The sequence below is a fragment of the Girardinichthys multiradiatus genome, chromosome 14 (assembly GCF_021462225.1).
Source record: "Girardinichthys multiradiatus isolate DD_20200921_A chromosome 14, DD_fGirMul_XY1, whole genome shotgun sequence".
Lineage (NCBI taxonomy): Eukaryota > Metazoa > Chordata > Actinopteri > Cyprinodontiformes > Goodeidae > Girardinichthys > Girardinichthys multiradiatus.
In genome coordinates, this window is record NC_061807.1 from 12,834,351 (window position 1) to 12,853,178 (window position 18,828).

Here is an 18,828-nt window from a genome sequence, read left to right on the forward strand (position 1 = left end):
TCTACTGTCGCTCCAGGAACTGTACACCTCCAGAACCCTGAAGCGGGCCGGGAAGATTCTGGCTGATCCCTCCCACCCCGGTCACAGACTCTTTGAGACTCTCCCCTCTGGCAGGAGGCTGCGGTCCATCCGGACCAAAACCTCACGCCACAAGAACAGTTTTTTCCCATCTGCCACCAGCCTGGTTAACAAAGCCCGGAAACCACCTTGACACTCTCCCTTTCCCCCACACCCCCCCTTTTTTTGCTGACAGGACACCTGTAACCTGCAACTCTATGCGTTACATTAACGCTCAGCTTGGACTCCTGCTTTACTTGCACTGCTTTACTTGCACAATGATCACCTGCACTGTTGTATTGCTCTTGCATCTTATACTGCTCTATATTTACTCTCACTCACTTAAAACTGTGCACATATATTTATATTATATTGTAGATATGTTTATACTGTTTAATTTGTACTGTATTGCACCGACTACGCCAAAACAAATTCCTTGTATGTCCAAAAACGTACTTGGCAATAAAGCTTTTCTGATTCTGATTCTGAAGAATGTCATCATAGTTGCAGTGGCCTAATATCTCGTGCCATGTCTGTATATCGTGGCAGGTGTTACACTTATCAATGTCATCAGCTTCGGTTGGTAAATAATACAACTTACCATGTACACTAATGTTAAACTTAGTACCGTCTTTGTGGGTTAGCATGTCCTGTCCTTGTTTAAAGGTGACTGTTGCTGACTTCACCGAGAAAATGTCTTGGGGATATGACGGAATAAACAGCGCGCCTCTCAGCGTTGCTCTGTGTCGCTGTCCTACACGGTCGATCAGGAAGACCTCAGCATCTCCCCGCCGCTGAGTGACGCCTTTGCAGAGGGTTCCGTCTGCTAACTCCACGCAGTGCGTTTCAGGTTTGAAGGTGTGATCGAAGCTCTTAAATTTGCCTACGTCATTAATGACGTGTGACGTAGCTCCCGTGTCGACCATCAGACCTTTCTCCTTGATGCTACGCGCTGACTGTTGCTGCTGGATTTTGACTTCTGCTTCCTTGATCTTGAAGGCATAATCCGCCGCTGCCGCTCCAGATCCGATGCCGCTCTCATCTGCGACTTTCCGCGCTTCATCTTGTTTGTCTTTGTGTCTACAGGTGGTATCATTGTGTCTACAGGTGGTATCATTGTGTCTACAGGTGGTATCATTGTGTCTACAGGTGGTATCATTGTGTCTACAGGTGGTATCATTGTGTCTACAGATGGTATCATTGTGTCTACAGGTGGTATCATTGTGTCTACAGGTGGTATCATTGTCTACAGGTGGTATCATTGTGTCTACAGGTGGTATCATTGTGTCTACAGGTGGTATCATTGTGTCTACAGGTGGTATCATTGTGTCTACAGGTGGTATCATTGTCTACAGGTGGTATCATTGTGTCTACAGGTGGTATCATTGTGTCTACAGGTGGTATCATTGTGTCTACAGGTGGTATCATTGTGTCTACAGGTGGTATCATTGTCTACAGGTGGTATCATTGTCTACAGGTGGTATCATTGTGTCTACAGGTGGTATCATTGTGTCTACAGGTGGTATCATTGTGTCTACAGGTGGTATCATTGTGTCTACAGGTGGTATCATTGTGTCTACAGGTGGTATCATTGTGTCTACAGGTGGTATCATTGTGTCTACAGGTGGTATCATTGTCTACAGGTGGTATCATTGTGTCTACAGGTGGTATCATTGTGTCTACAGGTGGTATCATTGTCTACAGGTGGTATCATTGTGTCTACAGGTGGTATCATTGTGTCTACAAGTGGTATCATTGTCTACAGGTGGTATCATTGTCTACAGGTGGTATCATTGTGTCTACAGGTGGTATCATTGTCTACAGGTGGTATCATTGTGTCTACAGGTGGTATCATTGTGTCTACAGGTGGTATCATTGTGTCTACAGGTGGTATCATTGTGTCTACAGGTGGTATCATTGTGTCTACAGGTGGTATCATTGTGTCTACAGGTGGTATCATTGTGTCTACAGGTGGTATCATTGTGTCTACAGGTGGTATCATTGTGTCTACAGGTGGTATCATTGTGTCTACAGGTGGTATCATTGTGTCTACAGGTGGTATCATTGTGGTGTTGCTCTTGCAATGACGGCACCACGTCTTTCGTCTGCATGCTTTTGCTCGGTGCCCTTTTGTTCCACACTTAAAGCACACAATGTCGGCATTACTATGTTCTCTGCTCTGTGTACTTGACCTGGTGTCCTTTCGCCCGATTCTTGCCACAGTCTTCATTAAATTGTCAGTGGATTCAGCCGCGGTTAACTTTTCAGTGTCTTCAAAACTACGCAACTCTATTTTAAACTCAGAAAACGTTATATTGTCCTTGTTGTGTGTCACATGTATTGCAAAAGGTTTAAAACTTTCAGGCGGTCCTTTTAAAACCATAGCAATCAATAAGCCATCGCTTAATGTCTCACCCGCGTTTCGTAGAGCCGTAATGGCGGCCTCTGCCCTGATGATGTAGTCAGTAACTGTTTCGTCGTTCCGCTTTTGAAAAGATGTCAGCGTGGTGTACAGGTGGATAATGCGGGGTTTACCCTTTCCGGCGTAGTAGTCCCTCAATATTTTAAATGCCTTTCTTCCATTATCGGGTGCATCTCTCATAATTAACGAGAGGCTTTTATCATCCAAAAGTTGAATCAGCTCGGCATACGCATCAGCATTTTTCTTACCATCTGCCGCTACTTCGGCTTCACCGTTGGGTTCCCTCAAAACGGTATTCTTCAATCCTAATAAGTGCAAGTGTCCGAGGACTTTAGTTTCCCAAAGTTCATACTTGCTCTCATCTCCGTCAAATATAAGTCGAGGTGACCAGCTTGTCCCTCGCTGATCCATGATGCTATCCCGCCGTTAGCACGCTATCCGTCGCGACTTTCTATCGGTGATAAATCATCAGAACAAAAATTCTCCTCGAGTTGCTCCTGGGCCCATAACCTTTTGAGCACTGCAGCTTCACTTGCGCTGAACTCGGAGGAATAATTTGATGGAGGCAGTGATTCTCTTTAGCCCCTGTGGCATATTTATTCAGTCACATTAACAGTGAACATCTTCTTCTCTTAAATTACATCTCAACGGAGGGAGGGAAAAAGAAACGTGACGACACAACATGTGTCTCTGACCTCTTTTACTTACGCCTCACAGTGGTGAACATTAGGTACTACAACTCACTTGGTAATAATACACCTAACACACCTTAGCATTAACATGAGTACACAAATTGAATCTCCTAACAATACAACATAACCACTAGAAATGGTCAATGTTGCTGTTTAGAAATGTTTGAATAAAACTGTGCCTATATTTGAGAATAAAACATGTTTAAATCATTTAGATTTTGTTTTAATATTTAGACAACCTAGTGTTCCAGCTGTACCTGAATGCAGCATGCACAGAATGACAGCCGTATTTGGACATCCGCTGATTTTTCTCTAGTATCTGTGATGCTTTTATTCATCTTGACGTTGTTTCAGCTCAGTAATTAAGTTCAGTTTGAAGCAAGCTGTTGTACATACCGTATAACTATTGAAAAACACTGATGTAAATCTTTGGTTCAGTCACCTTTCTTTCTCCACTGTTGCTGCATGTTCCCAAATAGCAGAGTTTAGTGATAGCTGGGAGTCATCTCTCTCTTGATTTGGTGTCACGTTTTCAAGATGCACTACAGAACGTTGCATTGTGCACTTAGATTGACTCCTAAACATTCTGCATGTGTTCTGCTATAAAACAACGCTGTATACAGTGCATCCGGTAAGTATTCACAGCACTAAACTTTTTTCACATTTAGTTACGTTACAGCTTTATTGGAGTGGCCAAGCCAGAGTCCAGACTTGAATCCAATTGAACATTTCCGGAGAGATCTGAAAATGGCTGCTCAGACGTCTCCCATCCAACCTGATGAAGCTTGAGTTGTACTGCAGAGAAGAATAAGTGAAACTGCCTAAAGATAGGTGTGCTAAGCTTCTGACATCATATTCAAAAAGACTTGAGGCTGTAATTGCTGCCAAAGGTAGATCCACAAAGTATTAAGCAAAGGCTGTGAATACTTAGTTAACGTGATTTCTTAGTTTTCTCTTTGTAATGAATTTGCAACAATCTCAAACAAACTTATTGTGTGTATTGTGTGTAGAATTTTGAGGAAAAAGTTTAATTTGATACCATTTGTAATAAGGCTGTAACATAACTAAATGTGGAAAAAGTGCAGTGGTGTGAACACTTTCCAAATGCACGGTACATTCAGTACACATGCGTACCGAACCAACACGAATGTACTGGATATTTGCTGTATGAATACCATTACAACCCTAGTATTATTGGATACAATGTTTTCTGGGCTGACAGACCAAACAGAGGAAGAGAAATATTCATATATGTAAACAGCAGCTTGCCTGTCGTACTCCATTGTGTATCTCAATTAAAACATGTTTAGTTGTTAACTGTTGATGTAGAAGCTTCTAAACCACTTCATACTACAGTTATTGGTTGTCATAGACCTCCATCACCAATTAACAGGCCTCTGTCCGCTTGGATGAGCTTGTTGCCAGATCTCAGTTCTCATAAACCTATTGTCATTGTAGACCTAAACATAATGACCAGTCTGCTATTCTCTTAATCTCCTAGTTGGTTGAAGAACCCACAAGGCCTAACCAAAAAGGCCCTGAAAAGTCATCCTCAAATAACCTCATCTTAATTAAAGTACGCTTTGATAATTTCTTACAGTTCCCTTTTTAAAGTTGACTTTAGAATGCATTGATGGTCTCTCCCAGAGTTAGTGAGCAGAATGAATCTAAAAGCTAGTGGCACGGGGGTTGCAACAAGAGGAACAGTTAATAGAGGCTGCAAACCACCGAAATACAGAACATCATTTGGTCAGTCAACTGGGAGACATTCACCCCTTCATGACAAACAATCTTTTCATTTATATTCAATCAAGCGTAAAAGTTTTGAATGATAAACATCTAAACAGTGATGGAACTACAACTTCCATCTTGGTATTATTTGATCTTTGTGCTGCATTTGACACAGTTAATCATAACAAGCTGACTGCCAGAAAAATGGGTAGGATTGTGTGATACTGTGGGAAAATGTTTCTGATCCTATTTGGCTTACATCTTATAAATCTGGGCAAACCTAAATTTATTATTGGGTTCCCTTAAGCATGTTTATTTACATGCCTTTAACATCTGTATTTTAACATATGTTTCTTGTTGTTCTTTTATGCAATGCTTTCTGTCATTTCTGTGTGTCCCCTGCTTTCCTGTAAAACCCCTTATATTGCCTTGTGTATAAATATTGGTAAATAAACTTTCATTGCCTTTATTTTAAAAACAAGAATTCAAGACCAGTATTTAACATATCAACGGCAAACAGTTCCCAATTCACTGTAGCTAAGAGAAAGCAGACTGACTAAAAACCCCTGGTACATGTTTCATAAGACCATGAGCTTATTTTAACCCATCATTGAGCACCTGTCATGATTGTGCCTGGTTATTTGCCCACTCTTCCTGGCAGAAGTCCAAGCTTCAGCTGCCTTGCTGTTGATTTGATGACATAGAACATTTTGGAGGTATTTCTTCTTCATTATTAGATGCAATTTGTTTAATGCACCAGTATTGATAGCAGCAAAACAACCTCAGAGTATGATGCTAATAAATTGCAGGTTGGAGATCAATACTGGTTACAGTTTAACTTCTGTATCAACGTCCAACAGTAAGGTCAAAGTGCATAACTGTCTCCCAACTGGTGGCAAATACAGGTCAAGGGTTTTATTTAAAAACTTACATTTTACATTGATATTAAAGCAGCTACTTCTTCACTTAAAAACACATATGTAGTTTTATCACATACAGTCAAGATATTTACATACCCTGTATAAAGAGATTTATCCTTCTTTGTCACTACGTCCTATTTCATGTCACCTGAAGTACCAAGGAATGACCACTAGGTGAAAGCTAAAGACTATCAATGTTCTCTCGTTTTTAAATAGAAAAATTATTTATTTCGGGAAGTGAGGGCACTTGCTTTCATTGATCAAGTCATTTCTCATAAAAATATAAACAGAAAAAATTATAAACCTTAAATTTAATAAAGCATGACAGGAAAAGACTGAAGATGGTTGTGCAAGAAGTAATCTGTCAAACAACAGATTTCCTGGAAGAGGAGCTCCTCCCCGTTCTCAAAGAGAAGGGAGGAGCTTTTGTTCCAGGAAGAGAAAACCTTTTTAGCCCTTCCTTCCGACTGACTAAACAATATTTACCTTTCCTGGTTACTCCTCTTTCACAGAACTGAAACTTTACCGACCTGTTAGGTATCAGATTATTTGCTTCAGAGGAAACAAAACCTATCATGCAGTAACCATCCACCAGACGAGAAATGGCACAGCAAGGATTTCAGATGGATTCTATGAAATTCTCCTGTTCGATCTGTTTGGATCTGCTGAAAGACCCGGTGACTATCCCCTGTGGACACAACTACTGCATGAACTGTATTGGAAGCTTCTGGGATGATGAGGACAAGAAAGGAATCCACAGTTGTCCTCAATGTAGACAGGCGTTCACACCAAGGCCTGTTCTGATGAAAAACACCATGTTAGCAGAGTTAGTGGAGGACCTGAAGAAGACTGGACTCCAAGCTGCTCCAGCTGATCACTGCTATGCTGGACCTGAAGATGTGGCCTGTGATGTCTGCACTGGGAGGAAGATGAAAGCTGTCAAGTCGTGTCTGGTCTGTTTGGTTTCCTACTGTGAGAATCACCTCCAACCTCACTATGATGTTCCTGGACTGAAGAAACACAAGCTGGTGGATCCCTCCAAGAAGCTTCAGGAGAACATTTGCTCTCATCATGATGAGGTGATGAAGATCTTCTGTCGTACTGATCAGCAGTGTATCTGTTATCTTTGCACTATGGATGAACATAAAGGTCATGAAACAGTCTCAGCTGCAGCAGAAAGGACTGAGAAGCAGAAGGAGCTCCAGGTGAGTCGACAACAAATCCAGCAGAGAATCCAGGACCAAGAGAAAGATCTGAAGCTGCTTCAACAGGAGACGGAGACCATCAATGTCTCTGCTGATAAAGCAGTGGAGGACAGTGAGAAGATCTTCACTGAGATGATCCATTTCATCCAGAAAAGAAGCTCTGATGTGAAGCAGCAGATCAGATCTCAGCAGGAAACTGAAGTGAGTCGAGTCAAAGATCTTCAGGAGAAGCTGGAGCAGGAGATCACTGAGCTGAAGAGGAAAGATGCTGAACTGGAGCAGCTCTCAAACACAGAGGATCACAACCAGTTTCTCCACAACTACCCCTCACTGTCAGCACTCAGTGAGTCTACACACTCATCCAGCATCAATATTCATCCTCTGAGATACTTTGAGGATGTGACAGCAGCTGTGTCAGAGCTCAGAGATAAACTAGAAGATATCCTAAGAGGCCCATCAAAAAACATCGCACCGACAGCCACTAAAGTGGATGTTTTAACACCACCATCAGAACCAACGACCAGAGAAGACTTCTTAAAGTATTCAGTGAAAGTCACAATGAATCCAAACACAGCACACAAACATCTGGAATTATCTGAAGGCAACAGAAAAGTAACAATGACCAACGAAAGCCAATGTTATTTAGATCATCCAGACAGATTCACTAAAAGGTGGCAGGTCCTCAGTAAACAACGTCTGACTGGACGTTGTTACTGGGAGGTGGAGTGGAGCGGGAATTCAGTTGAAGTAGCAGTTGCATACAGGAGTATAGAAAGAACAGGGGACTCAGACGAGAGTTCGTTTGGTTTGAATGAGAACTCTTGGACATTGTGTTGCCGGCCAACAGATTGTACATTTTACTGTGATGGTAATGATGTTAAAATCCCCTGCACAGTTTCCTCCAGAGTAGGAGTGTACCTGGATTACAGAGAAGGTATTCTGTCTTTCTACAGCATCTTTGGACCCACCATGATTCTCCTCCACAAAGTCCAGACCACATTCACTCAACCTCTACATGCTGGGGTTTGGCTTTCACGGTCAACAACAAACAGTGCAGAGTTCATTAAATTCAAGAAGAGTAATAACTGAAGCAGGGTAGCTCAGTTTGTAGCACTGGTTTAATTACACCGATACGTACGACTAGTTACGAATTAATTACAAGCTAAAAGGTTCCACTTTTCTTGGTGACTTTAAAAGCAGGGAATCATGTGACGTATTTTCAAAATCTCACATAAACGGTTAAAATATTGATTGAGCAACTTTAAAATATTAGAATGTAATTGTAAATAATGTTACATATCTGACATAATACCATTGCTTTAATTATACAAAGTTATCTTTTACAGCTGTTAATATTAAATCTATAGATTTTAAATTGTCGCTTATTCGAATATGGTTTCAGTCCTAACTAATAGTATGACTTTGTTTTTATTTAACTGAACAAGCATAGGGGTGGCACACTTTGAGCTGTTTGTCATTTTAAAATGTTTTATAACCATGCAAATCATAGAACTATCTATGAGCTATAGGTGCATGTGTGTTTTATTAATGAATGACATCTAATCCAATGTTTAATTACATTATTGTATATTGATTCTTCTTTTTATCCATTTTGGTCCTTTTTGAAACTGATTTAAACTTTGGAAATATGAATACTAGAGTTTATTCCTTAAGATGTTTGTGTTTTAACTTGAATAAGAGTTACTAAATTCTTGCTTTTATTAAATTAACCATTTTATGTACGTTTCTGTCTGCAGTAACTGGAGATTACTGACCAAAATAATAATACAGTATGTTTGCTTTCTGTCAGTGTCAAGTTGATTGATTTTATACCGGTTATAAAAGCCTCACATCTGTTAAGACTGCAATCAACTGTATTTAGAGGCTGGTGTTGAAATTAAATTTTTACATATTGAGATAATGTATACACCTGATATGGGAGCTTTGCTTTAACTTAAAAAATTACAACTACTGCATTCAATTAGAAAGTCTCCACCTTGGTCTAAATTTGTTTTGTTGGTGTAATTAATTTGTATTTCATATTATGATGCATATTAAAGAGGCTTTATGCTACATCAATATTTATCTTACTTTGAGGATGTGACAGCAGCTGTGTCAGAGCTCAGTGATAAACTGCGGGACATCCTGAGAGACACATGGACAAACATCTCACTGACCCTCACTGAGGGGGATGTTTTACTGTCAGAAACAAAACCAAAGACCAGAGCTCAGTTCTTAAAACATTTACAAGAATACACTTCAAATAATCCTAAGAAAGAAATGCAAACTTACTTTACCATCTTATTATAGATGCAAGTATTTGTCAAAAGATATCGACAACTGGCATCAAGTAAGGTGAATATTTGGTCATCATTTATCATGTGGCTTTGAATTGAACGTTCTTCATACAGGTAACAGGTAAAAGAATTAGTACAAGTCTTACTATAGGTTTTATTCTGCAGATCACCCTAATTTTGTGGTTACAGATACATCAAAACAACCATTTATAAACAAATGTGTATAACGAGAAAAAAAAATAACAACCTACCAACCCAAATGTTCTTTTCACGTTGTTGATACAAAGTCTACGGTGTAACAGGTCATGAGTAGTTCTTAATCTGAGGTCACCTTTACACAAGATCTATTGACCAAGTTTACTTTAGTATTGACTGATAATGGTTCATGTAATCTGCAGTACCACCAAATGAACACTAGATGGAAGCTAAATTCTATTTACCAAATAAAGATTTCGATGCTGCATAAATATCCAAGATGTATAATTGTATGAAACAAAATGAACATGAGCAGGGTCCATATAACATTTTTGGTCTTTTTCTCAGGGGAGGACCTACGGTTGTTGCTCGGTCCTCACATTTTTAAATACATTTTTCCTTAACCCACTTCACATAAGGAACAAAATAGAGGGATGCATGGATAATAAAAACTGAACTTGAAGTGATGCAGCACAACCAAATGGTTAAAGCCTTGTAACTTTCTTATAGCATGACTGCATTTCTAGCTCTAAAAACTAAATGTGCAAATATCTGCTTTTCTAACACTGTAAACCAAGCACTTCCAAGAGTTACTATTTTATAGCACTGAAGCTTCTGTTACCCCACAGAATGTCATCATCATCGTCATCCTCACTCTCTTTCTGACCGTCTTCCTTTATTTCACAAATAGCAGAGGATGTGGATGTACCAAGCCTACTCCTTTCTCCCTGGGTTAGCCTGCTGTCTGCATCCACAAGTCAACAGCTGGAACTGGGTCAAAGGTCTGTGCATTAGAGATGAGAGGTGAGAGTCAGATAGGGAGAATTTGTACTTGTTTTTTATGATATTCAAATGTGAAAATCCTCTTTCACATGCAGCACTGCTCACGGACAGTGTAAGGGACATGATAAGGACCTTCTGAATGTTGGGAGCAACTGTCAGGATTGCTCGTGTTCACGACATTCACCAGGTCATGCACAGAGAAGGCTGCCAAACATTTTCCAGCTTGCTTTAAACGCATCCACTGTTAAAGTGGAGTCTTTGTCAACAGACATGTTGGCCTTGTATTTCTCAAGGATGTTACTGAGAGCTGTGTTGCCAAAACTGTGGAGATCTTTCATTTCAAGAGGTCAAGTTATGGGATCAAAAAACAAAAACTGATCACATGATTTAAGGGATTCAGATCTGCATTTAAACACATGAATTAGAGCTTTCAATACATCAATATTGTCCTTGTCAGCATCAGCATGTGACCCAGTCTCTTTCCTTTACTTGCCCTCACTCTCTGTCAGTAGCTCATCTTTGCATTCACCAATAGTTAGATTCTTTTGCTGAAACCTGAGGGAGGCGAGCTGTAAAATGTTTCTAACAACGAAAACGCTCCTTGCAGATGTGCTTCAGGCTCAGGTCATGACTGGCTGCCACTTTAATCTGGATGGCTGGTAACATTCTCCATATTTTCAGCAGTCTCCTGTCTCCATGCGGAGCATCTGATATTGTGAAAATGTCATTTGACAAAGGCTGTGCCTTTCTCCTCCTTTTTTTAAGTAAAATCTTATTAGATCAACATTGGATTAATTAAATGACTCAGAGTATGGGACAGCGTGATCAGCTGATTTGCCGCGGTTCTCCAGGGTGTGGGCGGTGCACAGAATATGCACAAGGGAATCCATGATGTCCACCATCCGACGTAATTTGGGAACAACCCTGCTGAATGTTCCAACGTTAACAGTGGCTCAGTCCGATTATATTGAGACCAAAGTGGTCTTCTGCTCCATCAAACAGCAAGCGTGTTCCTTCTGTCCCCCATGTCCAGTGCTGCTCAATTGACCCCCAGATTAATTAATTAAAGGAAATCTGAGCTGAAATGTCCATTGCTGGACACAGAAACAATGTACACAATTTCCAGTCATATCTTCTGATCCATCAAAGAGCACACCCCAAACTTCAGCTGCTTACAGTTTTTCTTTCAAGTCTGAAGTTATTGTCTGTGCAATGCACTGGATGATACAGCTTTCCCTTCTCGAGAATGATACGCATCCCTGATGTTAACTCCAAGCCTCCTCAGAAGCGCAATATCTTCCTCATATGAATGCATAGAACGTCCATGTTTTGCTTTGGCAAAAACTAAAAGGAGAATATTACTCAGTGCGTGATGCTGTTCTTCATTCAGTTTGTCTTTCCATTAGTTGAGTGGACCACTGGGCCTCTGGTCTTGGCCAGTCTGTTTTCATTATCAATTGCTTGAACTACTTTCTGGTGTTCTCTGCTATGGGCATGCTTATCAAAAGCTGGATGACTGAAGTTTTTAGTACCGCCAGAGTCAGATTTTCACTGCATACTCTGCACCACATCTCTGTGCGTTCATCATTCGTTTGAAGCGAGCTCACCTCCTGCAACCACGTTTCCGAAAACACGCGCTTCTTTTGCGGTTCAGACTCAGTCTGGCATTTCTTTGGAGTTGTAGAAACACCAAAGTAAAGCTTGGCCGAGCTCAATTCGTGGCAGTGGCAGGTAGAAATGGCACCCTCTGCACCCCCAGTCAGCTTTTGGGTCTAACACTGTTTATTAAATAAAAACCAATAATGAAATCATCATTTGAAAGTAATTATTGACTAACAGTCAATAGCTAATGACTATAATTATATCCCGTTTGCCGATAATCAGCATTGGCTTCCACAAAAACAGTGGCAGCCACTGTGGCAGCACGTTAAAGGCTTTTATAGCCAGTCTGGCACTCTCTAGCATCCTCTGGTACCTTCGCGGCACCCCCTGGAGGTGCCATTTCTACCTGCCACTGCCACGAAATGAGCTTGCTGTCTCTCCCAAAGGAATTGCTTAGTGCAGCTTGCTTCTTTGACATTTTGACGACGTTCTAAAACAATGACTCATAGAGCTTATCCTGCAGGACAGATTATGCACCTATCCATCCCCAAATCTTAGGTATGCAAATGAGCCTTAGATTTCATCCAGTATGCTTTTTTATGGACAGCGCATGAGCACCGGCGCACCACTTATCTGCACCTCGGAACATGAGGTTGGCAGTGAGTTGTACTTTGAAGTGAAGAAATTTAAATCACTCCGGGACTTATTTGAAAGACTTGTGGAAGCTGAATGTATTAGGTAATCTACAGGTTGCAACAATTACAGTGATGTTACTGCTATTATTGATCTGTTGTGGTAAAGAAACAAGGAGCTGGAAGCTTGAAACTGTTGATTCACCAGTTGGTCTCTTATCCAACTCTCAGACAAGGTTTAAGATTATGAGAATAGATCAAAAGAGTGGAGTGCAAACACCAGCGAAGGTGCAAAGGGTTCAAGAACTCCTTCCTAGGGATAGAGTAAAGAGCTTAGCAACTACTCCTCCACCCAGCATGTGGGAAGAAGGATTTACAACTTTCGTTTTGCAATTTTTGGGACAGGTGGCCCAATATGACTGCTAGTAGCATGAGGTCGCTAATGAATGTCAACAGATGAGGTGGACTTGTGGGTCCTGATTGGCACACCAAAGCACCACCAGATCATTCTGGGATTTTGTAATATTAGCTGCCACGCGCTTCCTAGTAGCGGGTCAGCTCTATTAGACATTTGAAATTTATCTTGTGTAAATATAATTACAATGGGGGCCAAATTTGGCAAATAATACAAAAGAAAGGTTAAACACAGCTATAACATCTGGAGCAAGGCATAAGAAATGGGGACAAGGTCATTGGAGGCCTGTTGATTTTTTTTCAAACTAAACATGGCTTATAATGGGACCCTTTAGTATCTCCAACTGAACCAATCGTAAATCGTTAGTTCTCAGATGACTGAAATAGTTAGCCTCATCCCAGATGAGGACAACTCTGATTACAGACAGTGGACATAGGAATTGTGGACAGGTGCAATTGGAACCATCTCAATGCAGTGAAAACCAAGGAGCTGGTGGTGGATTTCCACAAGTACAGACCCACCACACTGACACGGGTGCACATCCAGGGAACTGAAGCTGAGAAAGTACCAAGGTGTTCACCTGAACCATTAACTGGACTGGACCCAAAACTCTGATGCTCTTTAGAGAAGTATAAGTTGGATGGTGGATGTTTTACTGTCAGAACCAGAACCAAAGACCAGAGCTGGATTCCTAAAATATTCACGAATAATCACTGGAACCAAACAGGGAGCTGTTATTATCTGAGGGGAACAGAAAGGTAACATTAATGAGACAACAGTCTTATCCCGATCATCCAAAGAGATTCACTTATTATGATCAGGTTCTTAATAGAGTCTGACTGGACGTTGTTATTGGGAGGTGGAGTGGAGAGAAGGAGGAGTTGGTGTAGCAGTCGTATACAAGAACATCAGACGAGCAGGAGGATCGGATGACTGCATTTGGACGCAACTGCAAATCTTGGGCTTTACCTTGTGACCCAAGTTGCTATCAATTTTGGCACAACAGCATTAAGACTCCAGTACCAGGTCCAGGTTCCTCCAAAGTAGAAGTAAATAGAATAGAGCTGGTTGGATCTCAGCATTGATGTAATTTGGTTTAAAATACTTATGTCTGGCCAGAAGGCAGCAAACACCCTGGACAGGTTGCCAGTTTACCACAGCAAATAGAGTCAAGTAGCTAAAAACAAAATATAAAAACACAAATTAGGAAAAACTGAAAAAATAAAATAAAATGATGGCATGTGTCAAAGTTTTTCTAGGTTTAAATGTAGGAGCCGGTGATCATACAGGAACGTTTCTTCTACATTCAGACTCTCAAACCTGTTTAACATGTTAAAGACATCATGACCATTTTGTTTCTGTGTAAATGTAGCATGAAGAAACACAAAAACTGAACTTGAACATACTTATTTACTCTCACTATTCTGACAGAGACTGTTAAAAAAAACACATTCAGGTGATAGAGAGTTAAATAACCTTCATGAATCATTTTTTTCTGCAGATCAAGTGTCAGTACACTGAATTTTACCTTGTTTTGATGAGGGACTTATCAGCAAACATGTAATGTGTGTAAGCATTAGTGAAACATTTACATTATCTATCATTACATTCAGTAAATATAAAAAAGTCTGAAAGTCCTAACAGAGCCTCCACAACAATAAGTGTGTTCTGTATAGTTCATGTCAAAGAATACATATTTTTTGTTGCTGTATAAATAAGATTACAGACACACATAACAACAAAGCTGCAAAAAGTAAAAAACAGGAACAAAGCATGAAAGGTCCCTCCCTTTTTTCACTACAGTTCAGCTGTGACATTTGCTGGTTCCTCCAATTTCACAGATCTGATGGGTGGGGATCAGTGAAATCATTGTGCTGTGGATTACGAGATCTGCCAAGCCTGACTGCTGTGGATAACAGAAGAAAAAAACTAACTTTGTATGAAATTTTTGAAGGAGTAAGTAACTTTGCTTTGACAATAGCCTTTGTTCAGACGTGAAATGGCACAACCAGGAAGTCTTGGATTTAGTCAAATTTTATTGTTCGATCTGTCAGGAACTAATGAAGGATCCAGTGACTATTCCCTGTGGACACAGCTACTGTATGAACTGCATTAAAGGCCACTGGGGCGGGGATGATGAGAGGAGAATCCACAGCTGTCCTCAGTGCAGGAAAGAGTTCATACCGAGGCCTATCCTGGAGAAGAACATAATGTTAGCAGAGTTAGTGGAGGACCTGAAGAAGACTGGACTCCAAGCTGCTCCAGCTGATCACTGCTATGCTGGACCTGAAGATGTGGCCTGTGATGTCTGCACTGGGAGGAAGATGAAAGCTGTCAAGTCCTGTCTGGTCTGTAGGGCTCCTTATTGTGAGAATCACCTCCAACCTCACTATGAGTTTTTTACTTTTAAAAAACACAAACTGGTTGAAGTTTCTACTAAACTTCAGCTAAAGATCTGCTCACTTTATGATGAGGGGATGAAGATCTTCTGTCGTACTGATCAGCAGTGTATCTGTTATCTCTGCTCTATGGATGAACATAAAGGTCATGAAACAGTCCCAGCTGCAGCAGAAAGGACTGAGAAGCAGAAGAAGCTCCAGGTGAGTCAACAACAAATCCAGCAGAGAATCCAGGACCAAGAGAAAGATCTGAAGCTGCTTCAATAGGAGGTGGAGGCCATCAATGTCTCTGCTGATAAAGCAGTGGAGGACAGTGAGAAGATCTTCACTAACCTGATTCATCTCATCCAGAAAAGAAGGTCTGATGTGAAGCAGCAGATCAGATCCCAGCAGGAAACTGAAGTGAGTCGAGTCAAAGATCTTCAGGAGAAGCTGGAGCAGGAGATCACTGAGCTGAAGAGGAAAGATGGTGAGATGAAGCAGCTCTCAAACACAGAGGATCACAACCAGTTTCTCCACAACTACCCCTCACTGTCAGCACTTAGTGAGTCTACACACTCATCCAGCATCAATATTCATCCTCTGAGATACTTTGAGGATGTGACAGCAGCTGTGTCAGAACTCAGAGATAAACTACAGGACATCCTGAGAGACACATGGACAAACATCTCACTGACAATCACTGAGGTGGAGGTTTTACTGTCAGAACCAGAACCAAAGACCAGAGATGACTTCCTGAAATATTTCCAAGAAATCCCTCTGGATCCAAACACAGCAAACACAGATGTGTTATTATCTGAGGAGAACAGAAAAGCAACATTAACAAAAACACAACAGCCTTATCCTGATCATCCAGAGAGATTCACTTATTATGATCAGGTTCTTAGTAGAGAGAGTCTGACTGGACGTTGTTACTGGGAGGTGGAGTGGAGAGGAGAAGGAGTTCGTCTAGCAGTCGCATACAAGAGCATCAGACGAGCAGGAGGATCAGATGAACGCGCATTTGGACGAAATGGCAAATCTTGGGCTTTACGTTGTGACAAAGATAATTATCAATTTTGGATTAACAACATTCTAACTCCAGTATCCGGTCCAGTTTCCTCCAGAATAGGAGTGTACCTGGATCACAGAGCAGGTATTCTGTCTTTCTACAGCGTCTCTAGAACCATGACTCTCCTCCACAGAGTCCAGACCACGTTCATTCAGCCTCTACAGGTCCTTCTCAAAATATTAGCATATTGTGATAAAGTTAATTATTTTCCATAATGTCATGATGAAAATTTAACATTCATATATTTTAGATTCATTGCACACTGTATATCGTGTTTCCACTCGTGATTAACCATTCTACTCGCAGTATGATGCTGCTGGGATTTGGCTTGTGTGTTTTCTTCTTTGAAACTTTTTTTTGTTGTTTTGTCAAAAACAGTAATACTGAATAGTGAATGTTGTCTATAACAATGTGGTTGAGCTCTTACTCAGGTTATTGTACAGCAATAAAAATCTAAACTATTATACGAGGCCTTCATATAATTCTGGTCTGTTGTTTGAAAGCTGCATAAAATTAATTAGTTACCAGCAATTTCTTCTTTTACATCCTTGTTGCTGTCTTTTGTAGTCAGCCTAACAGTTCTGCTGAACAGCAAACGGTCCAAACTCCTGCTTTAAAAGATTTTTCACATGTAGTTCTGTTCAGTTAAAGCGTTTTATTAGCCTAAAATGGGTCCAACTGACCTTTACAACCAGTAAGGTGGAATTGTGATTTTCTTTTTTTTTTTACTTGATTTTGCAGTTTAGCTTAATTCCTGCTCAATAAACAAAATTAAAAAAAGGTTAAGCTGTTTTGTTAATCTGAAGTTGTATTTAGGGGGATGTTAAATACACCGATGAGTTCTGTACAAGCTTCAGAGCTGAAAGAGGGTGTACTTAGTTATTAAATAATAGCCTTGACTATTTGTCTCAAAATCACTCTGTCTCTACATTCAAATATCTACAACATAGAAATAAATGGTATTAAAACTGAATACTTACCCATTTACAGCAGAGCTGCAGAACCCTTTGGCTGAAGAAACTAACTAGTAGTTTGTGTTGAGTGCTGATCCGTCCATCCTTTTAACTGTAGATCCATCTACGTACACCTATTCAACTACCCGCAGCGTGCATATGTACATCTACCAATGTATCTACATTCTACCTAATTACCTGCACATCTATCTACCTTTCTACCATGTTGGCACCTTTACGTCTTGTTTAAATGTTTTTGCCTCTTTACAGATTTCTAGTTTTTGCTAAATGCATCGGATCATCAAGCAAATGTTAATATGAGACAAAGATAACCCGAGTGCATACAAAACTGTTATCAAACACTTTCATTTGTCAAGAGAAAAATCTTAAAATGAACATGATCCTATTAAAATAATATTGTACCCCTTGTTATATTAGGAATTAGCTGTGACTCAGCATATTTTTGGCTTCAGCTGAGTTTAATATCTTAAACCATACCCAGACCGGATTACTTTCAGACTGCAGAATCGACAAACCACAGACCCAGTCTGCACAATTAAAGAAAACATGGAACTGTGCATTGAAACCTGAATTTTCATGCCTGAACCTGGAGCAGATGCTGTTCAAGCTGGTAGAAAACACAGATAATTTATTCATATCATGTTTTCTTGCAATGCTAGCTGTGTTGGAACAAGGTCAGATCACATTTGCACCATCAACAAACCTCTCTAGAGCTCTGAGACCGTATGGAGCAGGTGGTCTCGGTACGGTGGTCCTGGTCCGCACCCTAGTGAATTTGCTGTATCACATCTACATAAATAAACCTAAGGGAGGCAAACAAACCAGAATTTATTTTAAAATGATTAAACATCTCAAGTGTGAAAAACCTCAAGAAATCCACACCTGCCAAAAAAAAAAATAAAACCCTCGATTCAAGACTTCCGTCTGTGGACTGACGAGACAAAAGTGGACGTCCGTCTGTGGACTGACGAGACAAAAGTGGACGTCCGTCTGTGGACTGACGAGACAAAAGTGGACATTTTTGAAAGGTGTTCGTTTTATGCCAGATGTAACGAGACGAAACAGGATTTCAGAAAGAGATAATCACACTGACAGCTAAACACGGTGGTGGTAGTGTGATGGTCTGGGTCTTGTTTTCCTGCTTCAGGACCTCGATTACTTGCTTTATGAATGGAACCATGAATCGAGCTCTCTACCAGAAAGTCCCGAAGGAGAACGTCCTTAAACTCCAGCAGACTTTATAATAAACGCACCAGTATTTTGACAGATGACTTCAACTACAGTAAATCCTTTTAATTAAAGGACCATCATAAAAACAGTTCAATTATATGGCTCCTCAGGCCTTGGAGCACATAGAAAACTGTTACATTTCTTTTCATGTTATCAAAACTGTGTTTCACCTCAGGAGCAGGAAAAGAAAGTCCTACCTGCAGCTAATACTTACCTTAGAGAA

General features: G+C 40.5%; 1 protein-coding gene and 1 pseudogene across 1 annotated transcript; both read left to right on the plus strand.

Annotated features, from left to right (window-relative positions):
* The first annotated feature begins 6,237 nt into the window (after nt 1-6,237).
* LOC124880086 (tripartite motif-containing protein 16-like) lies at nt 6,238-9,106 on the plus strand. The gene has a single exon (XM_047384988.1). The coding sequence runs from the start codon at nt 6,425-6,427 to the stop codon at nt 8,114-8,116; it is 1,692 nt and encodes a 563-aa protein (XP_047240944.1). The 5' UTR covers nt 6,238-6,424; the 3' UTR covers nt 8,117-9,106.
* Nucleotides 9,107-14,921: 5,815 nt separating this feature from the next.
* LOC124881132 lies at nt 14,922-16,865 on the plus strand (annotated as a pseudogene).
* Nucleotides 16,866-18,828: the final 1,963 nt, after the last annotated feature.